The 22561-nt window shown below is 47.1% G+C and overlaps 1 protein-coding gene across 6 annotated transcripts in view; it reads left to right on the top strand.

Annotated features, from left to right (window-relative positions):
- HECW2 (HECT, C2 and WW domain containing E3 ubiquitin protein ligase 2) overlaps nt 1–22561 on the top strand; it is a 222401-nt gene that overhangs the window by 46607 nt on the left and 153233 nt on the right. For all 6 annotated transcript variants that reach the window (XR_004984927.2, XR_006740563.1, XM_036421424.2 and 3 more), the window contains exon 2: nt 18579–18902. Coding sequence is in view for 4 of the 6 variants with exons in the window: in XM_036421424.2 (XP_036277317.2) it covers nt 18579–18902 (324 nt within the window). In the remaining 2 variants the exon portion in view is untranslated. The remainder of the gene's footprint in view (nt 1–18578; nt 18903–22561) is intronic.

Consider the following 22561-nt stretch of genomic DNA (forward strand, 5'->3'; position numbering starts at 1 on the left):
ACCCATGAAAGCAATTCTTTGAAAGAGTATATGCCTAGCAAATATTGAATAAATATTGATCAGATGATTGATCTAAGGAAAGAGCCAAAGGGAGAGGAATAATTCCTTTGTGCGATTTGGAATTGCACAAGGACAGAGTAATGTCAAACAAGGAACTGGAAAGCTTCATCCTTATTGGATGTCCTCCTGGCCGTAGGGTCAACCAGATGGCCAAGGATTTGCCTGGCACCATTACATAAACCTAGATATTTGAGAAAGGGGACTAATCTTTTTTTATGGACAAAGTAAAAAATAAGCAGGTTCCATTAAATAAAATCAGGTAGAAAAGCAGTGGAAGAGATGGCGACTATAAGAGCATCCTAACTATCACTGTGCAGTTTGGGCCCATATTGTCCGGGGCACATGGTTATTTTTGTAATCTGTTCTTATTTTGGAAGACTAAAGCCACTGGATCTAGTCTTTTTTTTTTTTTTTTTTTTTAAATTATGATTTTGAATCCCCAATTAAAGCTAACAACTGCTTCAGCTAAGTTGAAGCCTGTTGCCTTTAATAAACAGCCGAATGAGGAAAGAAGGCTAGATTTGCCAAAATCTTATTTTATAACTTGAAGTTCTAAAAAGCAATAGAAAGCCAACTTCGTAGCATTTCCCAAAATATTTCAACCCATATGCTTAAAAATTTACTGCCAAATACTTTAATTTGTTAGTGAGAAACAAAATGCATTCTCTCAGAGCTGTGCTTTGGGATCCACGGAGGTGTACACAGAACTGCCTGCCCGGGAGGGAGTTAGCAGGACAGGCACATGCCACCCCTTCTTAGAGCAGCTGTTTTGTAGACAAGTAATCTGATCCTGTTTGCAGGTTTATCATCCTTTTCCCTAGCACGGACACAGACAATAGTGTGATGAAGGCCTGGGGGAAAGGGGCGAGGGGGTAGGCAGGTGTGGGATGGAAGGGATCAGTTGGGGGGAAAAAGGAGGACATCTGTAATGCTGTCAACAATAGAGATACATTTAAAAAATAGCCAAAGCACTAACCCATTAGCCACCCCTGAATTCTTATAGGTTTGAGCAGAGCCATCGAGGTGATCACAGACTGAGTCTTTGCCTCGTTTTCCTTTGACGTTTCCCTCTTCTTGAAAGTTTTGTGATGGAAAGAGGACTGCATACTAATATCTAAGTTGAGTCGCCAAAAACCTGTCATTTGATGTCAAGAAAGGAAATAGGAGTCTGCTTTTATTTGGGTGGAGCCTTCGTGGTTGTAAAACAACACAACTCAACACAACACACACGACACGACACAACAAAAACACCGATGACACTGGCTGGGATTCTAACTCCCAGCAAGGCCATTTGGCTCTGGACCCACACTATGTATTTCCCCCCTCCCATACAACATACCCAGCTTTTCAGGTGGGAATTCTGGGGTACACTCAAAGGCCCTAAAATGAGAGTTAAGAGGAGGCAATAGCAGCTGGTGATTATGTGGCATCACTTGCCTTTTTTAGGCGCCATTTTCTTAATGGAACTGTTGAAAAATCCAGAGTGAAATAAGGACCCCGAGGGGCTGGCCATTTCGCTGTATCCCTCTTCGGAAGCATTGGTGAAGGAAGCTTTCAGAAATATACTAAGGAGCATCGAGATGGGTTTAAAAGTGAAATAAAAGGACTTAACTCCTCCGAGGCGGAGGAGGGAGGGTGGGGAGGGAGCTCAAAATAGTACTCTCAGTTCTTCTTATGAAGCTTCCGGCACCGTTTGACTTTATTTCTTGGGTCAAAATGAAGCTCACGCATTACGTGAGCTGCTGATTAGTGAATGCTGCTGATTGGCTTGATGGCCACTGTGAATTTTAAGGGACGAGAGTCCCTGGATAGGTGTTGCCGGGCAGTTGCTATTTAAAATTGTAGGGGGTTTCAGGGGGAGGAGGACCTCAACAAACAACCCTTTTGTCTGATAGAATTCAAAGAACAGAGAGAACATGTAGTCAAGTTAATCCACTTGGGAAAGGGTCTCACTTTTTAATGTAAAATGGGACATTACATAAGCAAGTTTAAAAAGTATATGTTTTTATTGATTTCAGAGAGGAAGGAAAAGGGAGGGAGGGAGAGAGGGAGACAGAGAGAGAGAGAGAGAGAGAGAGAGAGAGAGAGAGAGAGAGAGAGAGAGAGAGAGAGAGAGAGAGAGGGAGAGAATGAATCATGATAGGCTGCCTACCACATACCTATTTACTGGGGATCTAGCCAGAAACCTGGGCATGTGTCCAGACTGGGAGTCGAACCGTGACCTCCTGGTTCGTAGTTCGATGCTCAGTCACTGAGCCACACCAGCCGGGCATTATCTGAGCAAGTTTTAGGCAGTGGTGTCAGCGGTCTCTCTGCAGTTACTACTGCTACAGTCCTAACGACAGTGATGCCAGTCTGTTAGGATCCGAGGAAGCCCAGCTCCATAGTTTTGAACTTTCATTTCTATTAAATTTCCCACTTTGCTGTTAGAATTAAAATTTAAAAGAATATTTATTTTGCAGGGTTGCCTGACGATGCTGCTTTGGATCTGTTTCTGTTTATTCTTAAACATTCCAGACACCAGGGCATATTCTCTCTCTCTCTCTCTCTCTCTCTCTCTCTCTCTCTCTCTCTCTCTCTCTCTCTCTCCTTTTTCTTCTCTTCCCCCCCCCCCTTTAGAGAACTCATCTCAGCTCAGTGACCCATGCTACCAATTGCATTTGCTGGAACCAGTGCCTATAACAGGTAGCCACTGCAGCCTGCGTTTGTTCTAATCTCACGGAGGCGGTGAGGTGTCCTCTCCGGTCCCACAGGGCTGTGGTGGCCCTGGTGAGGGGATCACTTGGGAGACAGACTTGGTTACCGCCCATGCCCGTGCCTGATTGCCAATAGCGACTACAGAGCTTGTGAGTTAGACTTCTGCCAGGACGCAGAAGCCCTGGTGTGAGTGCCTTGGGACTGGAGAATCTGCCATTGCTTTCCCTGCTGTGGGAGTCAGGAGGTCTCTCTCTCTCTCTCTCTCTCTCTCTCTCTCTCTCTCTCTCTCTCTCTCTCTTCTTCCCAGAGCAGGGGACAATGAGCAGGTGAGAGCTGTGTCCTCCTGGCTCCCTTCGCCACCTGTTCCATCTGGTTGGCCACAGCCTTCAGGATTTTCCTTTTATTTCCTGGTCTTACCATTTGCTCACCCCTGGGTCTCCTTTAGCTTACACATTTCTAATGCGGTTGAGATGATAGAGCATGGCTGTTTGCACCTGATTTATGGCCAGTAAGACTCATACTGCTAAGAACGATGAAAGATGATTTATTTTTTCCCCATGTCTGTGTGTGTGTGTGTGTGTGTGTGTGTGTGTGTGTGTGTGTGTGGTGGTGGTGGTGGTTAGGGATTTCTTCAAGGTAAAAGTTTATCATTTACTAAAAATTCCAAATTGTCTTATAAACAAATGGCCTTAAAGAAGACCTATTAATGAAAAGGAAACCTGTTCTGGTTACATTTCTGGGAAGTAGTTTTCTAAGATATTGTTTTAAGATTCTATTTGGCTAAGACCTGATTAAAGCAAAACCAGGAATTGGCCATCTGGAGAGCGCTATTAGTGGAGCCAGAAATGTCCTTGTCATCTTGAATCATCTAATAGAATTTGCACTGGAAAAAAAACACACACGGTGGGTTGAGTAGAATCCAAAGTCTACGGAAAAAGTCTGGTCTCCCTACTTCTATTCATTCAGGGAAGCTAATTTGTTTTGCCTGTCTTTCGTAATTAACAGTAATTCCTCTATTACTTATGTGCAGAATTTAACATTTGACTTTCGTAGTCCTGTGCTGTTGTGTTTTTAATGTCTCCCCACTGGACTGTAAGTTTTGAGAGAACATGAACTGAGCCTTTTTTGCTACATGTTCTGCAGTGCCCAACACGGCCCCGGACATAAAATAAGTACATAACGAACACCTAGTACTTAGTCATCTTAGTCCGGTCATTAGGTCACTGTGTTTACATTCTCGTTGTCTTCATCAGCTGGTTTCGCAGTTTCCGCTTTGGCGCTTCTGAATGACTTGTATCGTTTTCTTCAGTCAGTACCTAGCAGTGCCGAGACACAGATTTTCATTCAAGGCTGGGGATGGGGGCGGACGCTGGGGATGTGTGTAACAGTTTTGTGGTTATAATGGGTTTTTGTTTATTTACTTAAAGTATGTTTTTATTGACTTTTAGAGAGAGAGAGGAAGTGAGCGGGAGAGAGTTAGAAACATTGATGAGTGAGAATCATTGATTGGTTGACTCCTGCACACCCCTATTAGGGTGTCAAGCCTGCAACCCAGGCATGTGCCCTGACTGGGAATCGAACTGTGACCTCTTGGTGCATGGGACCACACTCATCCTACTGCTCCGCCCCCCCTTCCTTCCCCTCCCCCCCCCCCCGCCCCCCAGCAGGGCTACAGTGCGTTTTTTATATTTATTTATTTATTTATTTATTTTTAAAATTTCTTTATTGATTAAGGTATCACATATTTGTCCTCAAACCCCCATTCCAATCTCCCCCCACCCCCACTCATGCCCCACCCCCCTATTGTCCTTGACCACTGGTTAGGCTCATATGTGTGCACGTAAGTACTTTGGTTGATCTCTCCCTTTTATCCCCACCCTCCCTCTGAGGTCCAGCAGTCTGACCCATGGCTCCTTATCTCTGGGTCTGTTCTTGTTCATCAGTCTATGTTGTTCACCATTTCCCCTAGATGAGTGAGATCATGCCCTACTGGAAATATATTTATAAGAATAAAAAATGAGACAAGCAATACTTGTTACGCTGAAAGGCATATGAATGTCTGCAGTGAGCTTCTTTCTGGGCCACCAGTTCTTTTGAGACTATAGTGCGTTTTTTAAAGTTTGTTGTGTGGAAAAGGAAAACAGGAGCAGGAAACGTGATTGTCCTGATGAAAACGAGTCACATAAACATACACATTTGTAGAGCCAGGAAGATGCTTTGGACATGATATAGTCCTATTCTTTCATTTCTTATAGATGAGAAAATCAGGACCCGTGTGATTTAACGACTTAGGTGAGGTCACAGTTAGCAGAAATCTGGACTTGGACAATACCGTGAGTCGGATGGGATAATCGATTTATATTGTGTCTGGGTTCCCTGAGCCAGTTTGTGGAACGTGTTATTCTGTGGGTAGCTGTCTGAGAAACTCACACATTCTTTACCCGTGTGATATTTAAAAAAAGAAATCGTGGCTTAGCGGTTGAGCGTCAACCCATGAACCACGAGGCCATAGTTGGAATACCGGTCAGGGCACATACCCAGGTTGCGGGCTCCATTTCCAGTGTGGGGCGTGCAGGAGGCAGCTGATCAATGATTCTCATCATTGGTGTTTCTATCTCTTCCTTCCTTGCTGAAACCACTGAAAACATTAAAAGAAAGGGAAGTCTTTCAAAAGACCTTTCCTGGGTGGATATACTGACCAACCCTGTAAGATGGCCTCCCAGGGACCGAGATGACAGGTGCCACTCCATGTAGTGAGGCAGGGAGATGAGAAATGTGGGTCATAATTCCAGGTCTACCGATGTGAACTGCAGGGCCCTGAAACAGATCACGTGGCACTCAGAGACCCAATTCGTGGTGCTACTCACAAAGGAAAGGGTGAGACTGGGTTCTTTCTGAGAGTTCTTTCCGTTCTCAATCTAATGCTGCAATGAAGCAGCGGTCAACACTTGGCACATGACACGACCGAGGCTTTATGGAATCGGAGTAGACACTGATGTACGAGAGTCTTACCAAACGTGTCTGCGGCTCAGCACTCAGAACTGCACATCTCGACACTGTACTGTATCTATGCACTAGGCTCTGTTGATGCTTTTCCAGATGCTTTCTACTTCCCAGGCTTAATTTGGATATCTCTTCTCCTCTTGGAGCTTGTTCAAGGACTAGGAATGCCAGGATTAGATGCATATGACCCAGTAGACTTATTACTTAGGAATCTTTGGGCCCTTCCAAAGGAACAGCCCATGCACAGGTGTTATTAAAGAATAGTCTGAACAGTGTGGCTCAGTGGTTGAGCGTCAATCAGAACCAGGAGGTCGCGGTTTGATTCCCAGCCAAGGGCACGTGCCCGGGTTGTGGGATCGATCCCCAATGGGGGGTGTGTAGGAGGCAGCCGATCAATGACTCTCGCTCGTCATTGATGTTCCTCTCTCCCCCTCTCTCTTCCTCTCTGAAATAAAGAAAAAGGTATATTTTAAAAAAAGAATGAAGAAAACTAGTTGTTTACATTTGAAGCATGTTTTATTGGAAAGTGTTACAGCTGCTCTATCGGGCAGTGTCATTAAATTGGTGTATTTTGCCTCATTTTTATTCCATTCCATAGAGAAGTAAATCCAGAGCTTCTTAGCCATGCTCACTGCTGCTCAGGAGGAGTGTCCCAGGAGGGTAAATAGAAGGCCAACTGGGTATACTTCAATGTCATTTTACCTTGTCCTGCACTCTGGGGTATGATGACTCTTCTTTGCTGATTGTGGTGATTTCCAGTAATCCACCTCTCGCCAGTCAAAGCTCCAACAGTGCTGCAGTGCCTGTGGCCCTGAAATTTCCCTGTCTTCCCTCAGGGGAGAGTTGGTCAGCCATGACACCCAAAGGACCCTCTGCCCTCCGTTTATAGGGTACTCTTGGAAGACTGGGGTTTAAGACACTGTGCAGCCAGCGGGGGGGCGATGTTTTCCTTGTTGGGGTAGGTAAATTGGTGATGGAAGATGATGTGTATTGTACCAGCTCATAGCATGAGATGGGGCACATTTTCAGTCCTTAGTGAGTACGTTATTATTCTGCTTTATAACTTCGCCTCTAGGTTTATAGACAACAGATAGACAACAGACTCATGTATGTTGTTAAGACTTGGCAAGATCCTCCAGAATATGTGATTTAGTTTAGGGTTTTGGCACAGTGTCCTCTCAGTTGTTTAACTTGGGGAGAAGAAGCTAGCCTGCTCTGTGATCAGAGTATCCCCTTGCTTTGCGGCTGAGCAAATAGGGTCTTAATTTGTATGTGGAGGATTTTATATCTAGACATAATTCAGGCTCCTTTTCAGAATGTGGGGGTATGGGGTGTGGACAAACTACACTATTGTCTTTTGAATTTCTTTTGCTAATTCATTCACAAATTAGAGAAATATAATAATTTTTATCCTATACTTTATATTTCCAGTGTTAAAGATTACTATTTTTTTTGTTTATGCAAGTTTAGTTAATAAAATTTATTGTTACTTAAAGTACCGAAGAAGACTTTTTCTCCCAAAGAATGCCAACATTTAGAAACAACACAGAGCTTGTGTTTCCAGAATGCTTTGTAAGAAAAATGTATAGAAAAAAAATTGTCTCTACATTGTATAATTTTGAGTTTTCAAATTCTTTAAAAATGTTTTATTATTATAGAGTTATAAATGAGATAAGGATATTTGTGACCTTTAATATTATTCAACTTTGTTTTAGAAATTCTAACCAGTACAACTATCCTCCCAAAACAAACGAGGAAGAAAGAGAAATAACCATTAGTAAATTTTATGATTGAAGATACATATAAAAATTAAATGAAAGGGCTTATGTTTTCTTATGTTTAATCTCAGTAAGAATATTATAAATGCAACTTAAACAAAAATGAGATTTGTTTTTACCTTTTAGATGGACATTATCCAATACAATATGAGCACATATTTATTGAACATTTATTGTGTATTAGGTGTGATAGTAGCTCACTTATTCATTAAAAATAACTCTTGCCCAGCCAGTGTTGCTCAGTGGTTGAGCATCAACCCATGAACCAGGAGGTCACCATTTGCTTCTGGGTCTGGGCTGGGTTATGGGCTCCATCCCCAATAGGGGGCATGTAGGAGACAGCTGATCAGTGATTCTCTCTCATCACTGATTGTTTTTATCTTTCCTCTCCTCTCTCTGAAAATCAATCTATCAATCAATCAATCAGTCATTCACCCTTTGAGGTAGGTATAAAGACGTAGCCTCTGCTTTACAAGAATCTGCAGCAATGTCTAGTAACTGCCCTGGGGCTGGGTCCATGACTGAGCGGGGAGCTGCAGCCCACTGCAGAGGCAGGTTCTAGGACCTGTTCTCTCACCACAGAACTGCCTCCAAGGTGGAAAGCATCCGGGTCAGTGAAGGTGTCTGGGAGGAACTGGCCGGCCCCCCTGCACTGAAGGTGTGGGGGACGCTTCTTGCACCTCCTCTCTAGAGCTTTTGAGGTAACGCTCTTCAACAACTACGATCCAGCAAGTCCGCTTCTAAGGACGTAACCAGGCAAGTGTGAGAAGAAGTGTAGGAGATGTACCTACAGTATGGTTCATAGCCAAAATCTGAATGGGCATGTGGAGGGAGGTGTTTCGCTGAATTATGGCACTTCGCCCATGGGAAGTCTTACGACGGTTGGAAAGGACGATATGGTGCCATGTGTATGAATGCGAATGCCTGCATAACGCTTTGTGTGAAAAAGAGCAGGTTACAAAACGGTGGGTACTCTGTGCCACGACCTCATCCTCCCTGCACGTCTGAGAAGCTGTGCATGTGTTCATAGACCACAGGGCAGGGGGCTGGCATCTTGGGGTGGTGGCCGATAGTTATCTTCATTATCTTTTCGCCTCTCTTTTGAGATTTTGTAGTGGGCATGTGCTATTTTTATAATTGGAAAAAAGCTCTAAAAGTATTTTGTTTTCTTATTCTCTTAACTCTTCATTTTGGTGAAATTCGGTTGGCCAGTTTTACCCGGGATTCAAGGCTGCCGGAACGCAAGCTGACTTTTGCAGAGAGCCCTTCCTGAAGGCTCGGAGTGCCGGTTCCCTGCACTGCGCTGCCCAGAGGCGAGTGTGGGGTGCCGTCATTAGGGGGCGCCAATGAGCTTTGGGTGTGCCCTGACAGGCAGCGCCCACCTCGCTGGCTCCAGCTCCCTGGTTTACAGATGGCGTTTTTGAGATTCTCCCCACCCCCAATCACAACCAGTTATGTTGATTTAATTTGTTTGAAACTATTATTTTAAGCCTCGGCATCTTTTTAAATTGAATAATGTTGCAGTCTAAGAAAAAAATTAATTTTATTTATAAAAAAATGTATGGGTTTATTTATTTGAATAGATTTTAACCTATGGATTAAAATGTTTTTTTTTTTTTTTTCTTACAGTGTATTGAATTTGGGAGCAGGAATCCAATTTCTATAAATTTAATATGTGAGACTATAAATTGACTCATTGAAGCAAATGAAATTTCTCAGCATCTTTAGAAAGAAATTGGCCATTTTACTTGCAGTCATCTAACTCTAATTGATGTATGACCTAATTAAAACAGGTCTGTCAGTGTTTTGTAAGAATGATCTATTCTCCAGCAATCATTCCACCGGGCTACAAACTTTACTCCATTGTATGTTCCCACTTGTTCTGTCAGGTGGGGAGCGGAGGAGACACTGACCTGCTCTGGGTGAGGACTTAGGGCCCGGGAGTCGGCGGGGAGCAGGGGAGTGTGGGGCACTGAGAGCCAGTGTGTGCGCGTCAGTGCCTTCGGGGGAGGGAGCTGGTGTGCAGGCAGGGTCCCCAGACGGGGCATCCCAGTCTCTTTCTTCCCCGTTTCTAGGACAAGAAGCCATCGCCCTCTTCCTTTAGCACAAACGCAAAGCCACAGCATGTGACTCAGCCCTGACACTGGAGGCAGAACTGCTCCTCTAGCTTCCTGCAGGGCTTCTCTTCTTCTTTTTTAAAAATATGTTTTTATTGATTTCAGAGAGAGGAAGGGAGAGGGAAGGGGGGAGAGAGAAACATGGATGAGAGAGGAACATCAACTGGGGATCGAGCCCTGAAACCTGGGCCTGTGCCCTGACTGGGAATCGAATGGTGACCTCCTGGTTCATAAGTCGACCCTCAACCACTGCGCTACACCGGCTGGGCACTGCAGGGTTTCCAGGCACAAGTGTCCATGTGCTTGCTCGGGGGAGCTCTTCAGTATGCATTCGGTGTCCTTTAAAGATGGGCGGGTGCGAAGAGACAGGCACGGAGACGCGATGTTGGCCGAGTCTCCCTCTGGAAGGGCTCCCAGCAGGAAGCCACGCTCTCGGCCTCTGTGCTGCCTGCCCTGTCCACCTGCAGAGCCCGGGGAGCTGTCCCGAAAGAGGGAAACTGCAGCTTCTCAGCACCACGACGGGCTCGTCACGTTGACCGACGACAACAAACCTGTGGCTCAGAACAATTGAGTAGGCGAAGACTTCCTGGGAGCAAAGCTCCGGGAGGTGGACCAGGACCGAGACGCGGAGGGCGGGGGGAGGATGGCGAGGCAGGTGACCTGGGACTCTGCCGTGGGGGCCGGATGTGCTCGGCACCTGCATGGAAGGCACTGGCTTTCAACCCCGGCACATGTGTCAAACACAAGGCCCGCGGGCCAAATCCGTCCCGCCAGGCCTTGCAATGTGGCCCGCACCGCGCTGTCATCACTGCACTCCACTGCGTTTCCATCACAATGACAGTTTATGACTGTTCAGTAGACCATTCGGCCTGCGATTTAGGCTGGATTTTAGATTTTGGCCCCTTCTCTGATTGAGTTCGACACCCCTACTGTAGAGAGATGATGTCATTGTCCCCCAGTTCTGTGGGAAACCCTGGGCACCACACGATGGGGCCTTGTTATGGAACCAGGAGGAGCTCGGGCATGCGGGAGGGCAGCAGGCTGGGAAGGTGTCCCCGAGGGCTCAGCTTGCCACCATCAGCTCGGAGCGTCTGTCTGGACGTCAGATCTAGACTGAGCATTTCCATCACCGGGTAGCTGTAGAGGTTATGTCAGGGTGAGGGCGGGGCAGGAGAGGCCAGGAAAGCAGGCCTATTAAAGGCAATCAAATTTCCTAGAAAACAGGGTGGAAAGGGTTTGATTTTTGACAGAAGTTCGAATTATGGGAATCAGTTTATATCTCACCATAAAATGTAGATGATAATCACAAGTATGGCTTACTTACTAGAAGGAGACAGAACAAGTGACGAGTTGAAATTTTTAGAGGGTTGGGGGGGGTGTTAATCTTTTTCAAGAAAATGGTATGATCACACATAGTGGTATTTGTCTTCCTCACCATCATCGTGGGAGTCCTATTGCAAACCTTGCCTGGGGGTCCGTCCCTTCCCCCGGCCTCTCTAATCCTGTAACATCCCGACTGCTCTTCACGCTCTCGTCCTTCAGTTGTCAACTCTTCTAACCCCGCCCGACCCCGGTTCATTCGCGCTTGGCGTGCAATTCAAGTCGTTCTTCAAAATCCCACTCATTGACTTTCCCGAGTCCCTGATCTTTTGTTAGTTCCTGCAGCTCCTCTTTGCGATCGGTTTATTGTTGGGCGGTTGGGATTCTGCGAGTGACTGACGGACGGACGCACGGGGCCGTGACTGGCAGGCGTCCGCTGTCATTGCGGGGGAGGGATGGTGGAAAGGGGACCGATTTAAAAAGGCGTCAGCTCACTGTTTTGTGTTTCTCCTTTCCCTTTCTCCTTCCGCTCCTTGATTGAGTGGAGGAGGATAATGACTCCGTAGCTAAAAAGGACCTCTTCGTGGTCCAAAGTGTTTGGAAACCGTAGTGCTCTGAAAAGGCAAGCGGTCCTCTGGGGAAGGCTTTCAGACCTGCTTGTCCTAATGCTGGAATTGAGATTAAACTCGGGGTCGTCGATAAGGGGGGTCGTGCTACTGAAGGAACCGGGGCTCTGCTGCATTGACGACATTGAAACCCTGAAGAGAGATGATTTCATCTTTCCTTAAACCCGCATTTTGCATGTTGATGTTCAGTTAATTTTTTGGTTCTTCTGGATGATTCTCTATGCTACTGGGAATTGTGTGACTTTTTCATTAGTATTTAAAATTTCATTTTTTAAGCCTTACGAGTGCCAGTTCCTTGGGGAATGGAGTCTTTTCGGTCGCAGCCTGGAGGTGGAGCAGTGCCTGGCACATAGTAGGCGCCAAGAACGATTTGTATGAGCATCAGGCATGCTTAGCACGCTGTGCGTATGACGTACGTGGGACTCCCTTCTCTAACATGGTTATTTCTTACTAGAGGCCCGTCGCATGAAGAGATTCATGCAATAGGCCTTCCTTCCTATGGCTTCCAGCACCGGTTTTCTTCTGGCACCCTGGACCCAGGCCTTCGCTCTGGCCTGCTGCCAGAGTCTGTTGTCTTCCTCTTCGCTGCTTCGCTGCAGACGCCAGCGGGAGTCTGCCATCCTTGTCTTTGCTGCAGATTCCGGAGTCTGCCGTCTTTGTCTTCACTGAGGTGGGAGTCCTGCTCCTGTAGATCCCTTCGCCCCTGCCCTCCCTGTCATAGCAGGCATCCTGTCCTGCCCAGCCACCACACCTGGAGCAGTTGGGAGGCCTCCAGCTTTGTCCTTCTAATTTGCATATTCCCTCCTGTTTGGCTGGTGGGGGTAGCAGAGTGATGGTCAATTTGCATGTTTCTCTTTTATTAGTGTAGATTGTTTGATTTCATCCCTTACCCCTTTTCCTGTTCTACTATGACTTATGTTGACCTCTGTAATCATGGTGAGCATCAGTTGGTAATCTCAGACTCTGAAATTTCACCGGTGTGTTTGCTGCTTCTGTCCACAGCCATTGCCTTGTACCAGTGAAAGGACTTCCGGTAGAAATCTTATTGTGGTGGCAAACCACTTGTGTTGCTAAAAACAATAGTTGATCACTCAGTTGAATGGACATTGTTCCAGGTGCTCTGCCAAGAGAATCATCTCAGTACAGTTGCCAACTAGAGCGAACATCAGCCCGTCACGTCTAACTCTCCATGAAGCTTACACTCAAGTGGTGAGGGTCACTGGGTGTTAGTGTGTGAAAAGTTCCGGGGAGGAGAAGTAAAGCAGGGAAAGGGGTAGGTCGTGTTGGGACTGTTGGAATTTTATGTAGGGTGGCCGGGGAAGGTCCTGCCGAGAGGGGGGCATTTGGGCAAAATGTAACAGAGTAAGCCACGTTCTGCGGCACAGGACATCATAGGTGTAAAGGCCCTGTGGTTGGTGTGGCTGGTGCCTTCTGGGAGCAGCAGTGGGACCAGGGTAGCATGAGCATGGGTGGCCATAGTGGCAGATGAGGCCAGAGAGGACCAGGGGCCAGATCACATGGGCCTCGTAGGCTGTTGTGAGGGTTTTGGCTTTGACTCTGGGGGAAGTGGTGGCCACCGGAGGGTTTTGGGGAGAGAGTAGAATTCAGGCGTCTTCAAACTACGGCCCGCGGGCCACATGCGGCCCGCAGAGGAGTCTGATCCGGCCCGCCAGGTTTTTTGGGCAGTGAGCGCAGCCGAGGTGTTACAGTAGGAATTAGTAGTTCATATTAGTCCGGCCCTCCAGCTCTTTGAGGAACCGTGATCTGGCCCCCACTTTAAAAAGTTTGAGGACCCCATCTAAGATGGTGTCCCAATTATGCCCCAATTAATTGGTTATCTGTCTAGACTTTGTGGGACAAATGCAGAAGAACTCCAGCTCTTTCTCTACCTGAGAGGAGTGGTCAGCAAACTGCAGCTCGTGAGCCACCTGCGGCTCTTTGGCCCCTTGAGTGTGGCTCTTCCACAAAATACCACGGCCTGGGCGAGTCTGTTTTGAAGAAGTGGCGTTAGGAGAAGTTTAAGTTTAAAAAATTGGGCTCTCAAAAGCAATGTCAATTGTACCATTGATAATTTGGCTCTGTTGACTAATGAGTTTGCCAACCACTGGTCTAGATGTAGGATGCGAACTTGGCTGCTCTGGCGGTGGGGGCGGAGAGTGAAGAATGTGCAGGTTTAAAGAGGTCTTCTGTGGGTCTGCAGGCTCCGATCACAAGAGTTTATACAGGTGTGAGCTCTGGTGTTTTATGGAATAAACAATAGTACTTAAACGCAGTTGGTTATCTTTTCTAGCAGCTTTTGACACTCAGTAACTAGAAGCTGATGTTTTGTGGTTTCTCTTTGTGAGAAACACTTTCCCACACAAACGTGCTTCAGCCAACACAAAATAATGCAGAATTCTGAAATAGCTGAATGCCTGGGACCAACTATTGGCAATTATCTGCAGCTTTACTGAAGATAATGCTTGGGGATATGTTCATGGAAAAGAAAAAGGACACTGTCCCCGCTAAGGATATAGAGGGAGTAAACGTTTAATGTCTTTCCGAAGAGATGACCCTAAAATGAATGGATTCCATTTCCCTCACGTAACTCGGCAATACTTGTGAATAGACTAGCAGACCACCCACAGGACTGGATATAAAAACAAATAATCTCTCTCTTTTCATGAACACCTGGATAGATCATGACACTTCCTCTGTACTTACTGAAAAGTAGGTGGAATTTTAACAAGGTCGGGGAAATACAGGAAGTTTCAGATTCCATTTTCCTAATGTGACATGATGTTTACAAATGATTCTTGAGATGAAGTTTTGCTCTTCCTGTTTTAATAGCATTTAAAAAGTAGAGATCGATGTTTTAAAAAACTGGTGTCCATGCCAATGACTGTCCTTCCATTAAGGGACTCCTGACAATCTGTCCTCCACTATGGGGATAAATGAGTAAGATGATGCCTTTGTTTTTCCCACATGCGCTATCCTATATATTTTTCATTGTTGGTAGCATTACTGATATCTCTGATTTCCTCCCCTTCCCTCCCTGCCCCTACTTACCTACCCTCCTCCTTATCCTGTATTCTTTTTTTTTTAAATTTCTTTGTTGATTAAGGTATTACATATGTGTCCTCATCCTTCCATTAACCCCCCAACCCCACCCTCCCCACTCATGCCCTCACCGCCCTGGTGTTCGTGTCCATTGGTTAGGCTTACACGCATGCACGCAAGTCCTTTGATTGATCTCCTTTCGACCACCCTGTATTCTGATTTAAGGATCTGTCCGTTGGGCGCTGACATTTTGTTAGTGGTTTTTTTTCTTTTCTTTTCGTTTTCCTTTATTTTTCTGCAGCGTTCATTTCCTCTTCTAGGAACAGCTCACTCTTTTTTTGAGGCACTGCTTCCCGCCCGCCGCCTTCAGTGTCTGTGGAATTGCTGCGGATCATCAGGCATCATCTAGTCAAATTTCGGGGAGAAGAGCCTTTTATTTATTTTTTTATTATTTATTTAATTTTTAAATTAAATTATTATCTGTGTACATATCTTACCGTTGCCCCCCCCATACATGCCCTCCCTCCCCAGAGTTTTGTGTCCATTGGTTGTACTTATATGCATGCATACAAGTCCTTCGGTTGATCTCTTATCTCTCTCAGATCTCCCTACCCTCCCCGCTGTAATTTGACAGTCTGCTTGTTGCTTTACTGTCTCTGTATTTATCTTTTGGTTCATCAGTTTATAATGTTCTTTATTATCCATAAATGAGTGAGGTCATGTGGTGTTTCTCTTTCATTGACTGGGTTATTTCACTCAGAAGAGCCTTTTCTCTGAGGGCAGCGGCCTGGAGGGAACATTGCGCTTTCTGACAGTCCCCGCCCCCCCCCACCCCCCCACCCGCAGGAGAAGAAGTCAGGGCGGCCGCCAGCCCAGGCTCCCTGCCCAGTGCCCCGAAGTCACGGCATTCGCTGGCAGGTGGTCTCGGAGAGATCCTTCTGGCCTTAAGGGCTTTACCAGCACCCTCTCGCCGGGCAAGCTGAGCACGGATTACGGTTCTGGGTGACACACACCCAGCAATGACTGCTTTCTCTGAGCAGTGGACACCGTGGAAGCCACTGCAGAGGGCCAATGGCTGACAGTGTGGGGATGATTTCTTTGTCTCAGGTGCCAGCTGGCATTGATGGGTCTCCGTTTTCCTAGGTCTCTCCCATCCCTCCCTTCTGCAGGCTCATGGTCTTTCGTGTCCTTTCACACCAAAATAGTTTTCCCCCTTTTTTCTCTTTCAGGTATTTGGTGAAACACACATGGAGTTTGAAGTGGAGTGTAGTTGAACAGGGGTGTGTGTGTGTGTGTGGGTGTGTGGGTGTGTGTGTGGTGTTTTTGGAATCTGAAGGGTGAAATAGGATGTTAATTATTATTGTTGGCTTTATTTATCAATGTTCAGTGTAGGCTAAAATCCTGGGATGCGTTTCCAGTCTGTAAAAATCACTGGATCCTTTAGGGGAGGTTTAGTGAATGGACCTTGACCTCCAAATGCTTTAGCGAAAGTATTTTAAGTGAAAACACTTGGTTCGTGTCTTTGTCATCTGCTCCTGTCCGTGTCTTCTAAACAGAAGCTACTGCTTTGGACACGGAGTTGTTTACTCAGGTGCTTTGCAGTTTGCTTAGTGATTGCGTCTGTCTTGGCATCTGTCTTGGCCTTGGGCGCTCGCGCTCCCCCCCCCCCCCGCCCCTCTCTCTCTCTCCCCTTAATATTCCTGATTGCTATATTCCCTTTCTGTGTAGCTGACGTCCATTCTTCAGCATTCAGTGCCGAATGCCTTAATGAACCAATTAGCTGCTAATTTGCTCCCCACCTCTGCGTTCCTCCTCTGACCGTCAGCCCTACTACGTGCTCAGATCCAGTTTCCCAGGCGTAACCTTCCTAGTGGACTCCTCTGCCCAAGATCCTGGTGGTGGTGGGGGGAGTCTCTGCCCATTACTCTTGGTGAGGTTCCCACTGACCGCCTTCCCATTCTCTGCTGCAGACCCCACCCCCCTCCCTAACCTCGCACCTCACCACGGGCGGGCGGGCGTCCCCAGTGTGGGAGAGGTGGGCTCGGAGGTCCTTGGATGAGTGGGCTGTTTGGAAGTCGGAATGGCGTGTTTGGGTGGAAACCGCTTGTCATCCACTGGGGTGGAGTCACGAGCTGTAACTCAGAGGCACTGGGTCCTGCCGTAGGGGTGCCTGAGCTTCGGAGCCAGAAGCCCCAGGGACAAGGGTGGCTCGGCGAGGGTGGACTGCTCTCCTCCTTCTCCTGAAGCCTGGGTCAGCCAGCACAAGGGAGAGCTGATAGTGATGTTTTGTGTGTAAAGACGGCCTGTTTTAAAAATTGCTTCCTTTTTAAAAAAATTAAATTTATTGGGGTCTCTTTAGCATATAATGTCTGTTCTCTGTTTTTCAAGACCTAGTGTTACTCTTCTCAGACTCTGGGCCAGAGAGAGCTACTCCAAATTAAATAAGGTATTAATTCGGGGATTATAATATCTTCCTATTAAAACAACAGTCGTTGGTTTAAAAAAGCAAAAACTTTAGAGGAATATAATAGGCATACAGTATTAGCTTCAGGTGTCTCACATAGCGACTCAGCATTTATACACCTTACAGAGCGGTCACAGGAAGTCCAGTGACCGCGCCACCGCCCATAGTTATGGTGGCGGTACTGACTTCACTCCCTCTGAGCAAACAGTGGCTCTTCACTGAACACTCGCTCTCGATTTCTCTCTCCTCACAATGGTCTTGCATGGCCCATCCCCGTTACCTCCATTCAGGAGGCGGATCTGTCCAGGCAGGGTAAGATGCAAATATGTGAACCGATTGACTGATAAGCTCAGGACTCACCAATAACTTGTGTAGGGATCTCTTTCGTTTTCAGTTTGTTTTGTTCATTAGGCTCCGCATATAAGTGAGATGAAACAGACCCGGAGACATGGAAGCTCAGAGGGAAGGGGGGCCGGGATGGGTGGGAAGACATTAACCAAAGAACTTACATGCATGTATGCATCACCCGTGGACATAGACACCAGTGCAGTGAAGGCCTGGGGATTGGGAATGGCGGGTGTGGGGTGGCCAGGGTCATTGGAGGGTGGGGGGTGGGTGGAAAGGGGAACATTTGTAAAACTTACGACAATAGAGATTAATTAAATAAACAGATACACAACTTGTAAATACTTGCGAATGGCTTAGAGTGAGTGAGTGCCGTGTGTGTGTGTGTGTGTGTGTGTGTGTGTGCTGGGTGCCGTAGTTTTAACTCTGTGGTGACTGGCGGGGCTCCTGAAAAAGACTTGAGTGAGTTACATTCCCACGTGGAGGACACGGAGCCAGTGAACTTGGCCTCAGTGATCTGTTTCACCCGTCCCGCAAGTGCCACGTTTTCCTGTCCTATTTTTTTAAAAAATATATTTTACTGATATTTTTACAGAGAGAAAGGGAGAGGGATAGAGAGTTAGAAACATCGATGAGAGAGAATCATCGATCAGCTGCATCTTGCACACCCCCTACTGGGGATGTGCCGGCAACCAAGGTACATGCCCTTGACCGGACTTGACCCTGGGACCTTTCAGTCCACAGGCCGTCGCTCTATCCACTGAGCCAAACCAATTTCGGCCGTTCTGCTATTTTGAAATGTAATAGCAGCAGCAAGTACTTATGTGATGGGGGATGGGGTGGAGAGGAGAGGAGAGGATGCCGTTTCTGAGAGAGAAAGGACACACCTACAGGGATGGCCGGGAAACCCCTGCCTCCTGACGTGCTGGGAGGAGCTGGGCCGAGGGCCTCGCCATCCTCTGACCTCAGCTGTGTCTGACGCCACCCGCTGACGGTGGAGCCCGGGCTTAGTTCTGGCAGCGGGGGGATTAGTGCAGAGTCAGGCCCTCCCCGAGGCTTTCCGGCGGGGAGCTCAGCCCCGGTCGGTCCCTGGGCCGGGCTCTGACGCTGTGTGCTTGCCTGTCCCCAGCTGTGCAGGAAGCCACCCTCGGCGCGGCGGGCGGGATGGCCGGCTCGGCCCGGGAGCACCTGCTCTTCGTGCGGCGGCGGAGCCCCCAGATGCGCTACACGCTGAGCCCCGAGAACCTGCAGAGCCTGGCCCAGGGCGCCAGGCCCGAGAACATGGCCCTGCAGCGGGCCAACAGCGACACGGACCTGGTGACCTCGGAGAGCCGCTCCAGCCTCACGGCCAGCATGTACGAGTACACGCTGGGCCGCGCCCAGAACCTCGTCCTCTTCTGGGACATCAAGGAGGAGGTGGACCCCAGCGACTGGATCGGGCTGTACCACATCGGTGAGTCACACGCGCGGCGGCGGCGGCACCCGGCTTTTCTGTGTTTTCTCCTGCCAACCACGCACACAGGGAGATCCTTCAGGACCGCCTGGCCGGCCGGGCTGCCTTCCCGCTCGGGAGGAGGAGAGACAGCGGTGGAAATACCTTCGTTCATAGGAATTCTGTGGCCCCATCTCTCTCCTAATTAAACCCCCCAGTCTGCAGATTGTACAGGATTTTTTCCTTTTAACACTTCATGTCACTTTGACATGAATAGCTCCACTTTGGAAAGAGGTGGCCATTGGCATTTATGGGTATTTTAAAAATATATACATTTTATTGATTTTTTACAGAGAGGAAGAGGGGGGGATAGAGAGTTAGAAACATCGATGAGAGAGATTCATCGATCAGCTGCCTCTTGCACACCCCCTACTGGGGATGTGCCTGCAACCAAGGTACATGCCCTCGACCGGAATCGAACCTGGGACCTTTCAGTCCGCGGGCTGACCCGGTTTTGGCAATTTATGGATATTTTTAAACAGGCGGAGAAGACAACCTGAAAAATGGCTCTGTGTTTTCTTTCTTTTAAAAAAATATATATATTTATTGATTTCAGAGAGGAAAGAGGAGGGAGAGAGAGAGAAACATCAGTGATGGGAGAGAACCATTGACCTGTTGCCTCCTGCACGCCCCCTACTGGGGATCGAGCCCACAACCCAGGCATGTGCTCTTGGCCGGAATGGAACCTGGGACCTTTCAGTCCTCAGGCCAATGCTCTATCCACTGAGCCAAACGGGCTCGGGCTGCTCTGTGTTTTCTGAAGGTTACGCTTCATTAAGAACAACGTGCAGTCTACAGCATTACAACAGAATTCTTTGATGTGTCCCTGATCAATTAGGTGAAGGGAGTGTCATATTCTTCTAATATATGGGTTAGAAATAGGTTCCTCTTTGTTTTCATAAACGTGTCCCGCTCTCTTCAGCTAATTTGTATTCATAGGGAGGTGAGCGGTGAATAATGTGTCCCAGAAAATGTAAAGTGTGCTTATTGGAAAGCAAAGGTCAGTATCTTCTCCCCAGCCAGACAGGAAATCTAAACCAAACTTGACAATGAAATCTAACATTCCCGAACATTGAAAAACGTGTTCATGGAATGAAGGGGATTAAAAAAAAAAAATTAACATTAGTTATTTTATTAGGAAGACATCATTGCTTTCCACATAGATTATAAACCAAGCATATTTTTTGGGGGGTGGTGGTGGCTTGTAATAACTAAATTAGGGGGGGAGGACGTTTGTGGCCGTGTTTCTCGGCCAGGGATGGTTTTGCTCCTGGAGGATATTGGACGATGTCTGGACCGGTTTGCAGTGGGTACAGCTGGTGGGGGAGATGGGAGACCAGGGATGCGGAGGACAGCCCCTCGCAACAAAGACTTACCGGTCCCCAAGTGTCAGCAGGGCCCCTGCGGGGAAACCTTGTTTGAGGCAAAGTGACAGGCATCCTTGTTGAAACTGTGTTCGTGCTAAGGCCACTGGGCTTTATGTTTGTCCGGAACCAGGCATTTTAAATGAATTCATTTGTATTTACTTTTGTACCTCTAAATGTTTAATCATGCTGGATAGCAAGAAATCGAAAACGACAAAATTATCAATGCATTTTTCTCTCTCTTATGACAACAGCAGCGGGGAGGTCTTCAGTGCCGAGCATTTTCCCCAAGTGCGTTAAATACACTTTCCAAGTGAGGCGGTTCCATGATGTAAACACTATATTTTCATTTATGGTACCTATTAGGTCCACAAAATATTTTACTTTTTGGCAGTAACTCTTGGCTTTTAGTAAATTCACCCTTTTGGATTTTATAGCCTTTTTTTTTTTTTTTTTTTTTTTTTTTTTACTTTTCTCATAATGCTTTTTCCTTCCCTCTGATTTTAGATTTCACAGTGCTTGATATGAGACTATAAAGAGCAGACTATGTTTTCTTAGGGGCTTTTTATGTGATACTAGAGGCCCGGTGCATGAAATTTGTGCACTCGGGGGGAAGAAGGGGTCCCTCAGCCCAGACTGTGTCCTCTCACAGTCCAGGAGCCCCACCCACCCACCACAGCCCACTCGGTGGCCTGGGCCTCCCTCTGCAGGGCGATCATAGGGCGACTGCTGGGCCCCTGACCAATCGTATTGCATCCACCGTGCTGGTCTGGCACCAGTGCATGTCATAGCATGGCCGTCTGGACGGTTGTCTGCTGTTCGGTCGTTTGGTCCATTTGCATATTACACGTTTATTATTATAGATTTCGTTGGGACCTAATCAGTTTTATTATTTTTTAATATGGGATGGTTTTTCGTGGGTGTGAATGACAATCTGTGAGATGCTAGAATAACTTAAGACGTTGACTCCTGTTACTCCAGGCTTTCTCCTCCTTCCTTTGTGTTTCCCCACCCTACTTGTTATGTTTCTATAATAGATTAATTGGAGAAGGAGCTAAAGAATTCATTTCATCTCTGAGTGACCAAAGCCACAAAGTCTTTGTGTTCTTATGTATAATTTCCTAGAGGCAGAAATAGAGTCAAAGTTTTAAATCTGGAGTTAATCTAAGGATTGAGCTCAGGAAGTAGAATTAGGACATACATCTCTTTTTTATTTTTAAATATGCTTTTATTGATTTAAGAGAGAGGGGAAGGGAGAGGGATAGAGAGATAGAAACATTGATGAGAGAGAATCATCCATCTGCTGCCTCCTGCATGCCCCCAACTGGGGATCAAGCTCAAAACCCAGGCATGTGTCCTGACCGGGAATCGAACCAGCAACCTTTTGGTGCACAGGACGGCGCCCAACAAACTGAGCCACACCAGCCAGGGCAAGATGTCATATCTTAAGTTGTCTCCATGTGGCAGCCATACGGCATCCATCAAGAGGAACACAAGTTAAGGATGACGTAAAGGATCTTAGAAAGAGCATGGGCTGGTGCCGCAGAGTTCTTGGTATCTGCTTGAAAGTCTTCCCCTCTTTGTTTAGTGATGATTTGTGAGGCTTTCTCCTCCCAGCAGTCATTCCTACCTGAGCTGTACAGGAAGACGAGAAAGGGCAGAGGGGGTATGTCAGTTGCTTTCAAAGGCAGAGCGAGGGGTGAGTGGGCTACCTTGGCAGGGGGAGTGCTTGGGGCAGCTTCGATAGACGAGAAAACGGCTAAGTTGTTTGGAAAAACAAACAAACAAACAAACAAGACAAAGCAAAAGCTGCTTTGCAAACAGTCACTCCAAGTCCATGGGGAAACTTTAGAAAGTTGACCAGGGCTCCTCATGATAGGAAGGATCTTTCAAAGGAGTCACTGGTAACTTGAACACACGCACGCTTTCTGGGGCATTGTGAGAGGAAGACAGGGGAGATGCTGCTGCATTTGGAGAAGACCTGCAAGAAAAGGAAAAAAAAAAACCAACGCAAGGCCGGGGTGGGGAAAAGAGTTTTGGGGTCCCAGTGGTGTCAGATATAAGGGCGTCAGGGCGGACCGCTTCTGAGCGCGCCGGGAAATAGATGTGCCGAGCGTGTGGGTTGTGTAACCGCAGCACGGACGACAGGAATAGCTGCAGACTTCTATACCTCCTGGCGGGAAGCAGCCGCTCCCCTTAGCTTGTGTCCTGAGAATCTGGGCTGTCTCCTAGCAACACTTGGCTTTCTTTGTGGAA

The sequence above is a fragment of the Pipistrellus kuhlii genome, unplaced genomic scaffold (assembly GCF_014108245.1).
Source record: "Pipistrellus kuhlii isolate mPipKuh1 unplaced genomic scaffold, mPipKuh1.p scaffold_m20_p_7, whole genome shotgun sequence".
Taxonomy (NCBI): Eukaryota; Metazoa; Chordata; class Mammalia; order Chiroptera; family Vespertilionidae; genus Pipistrellus; species Pipistrellus kuhlii.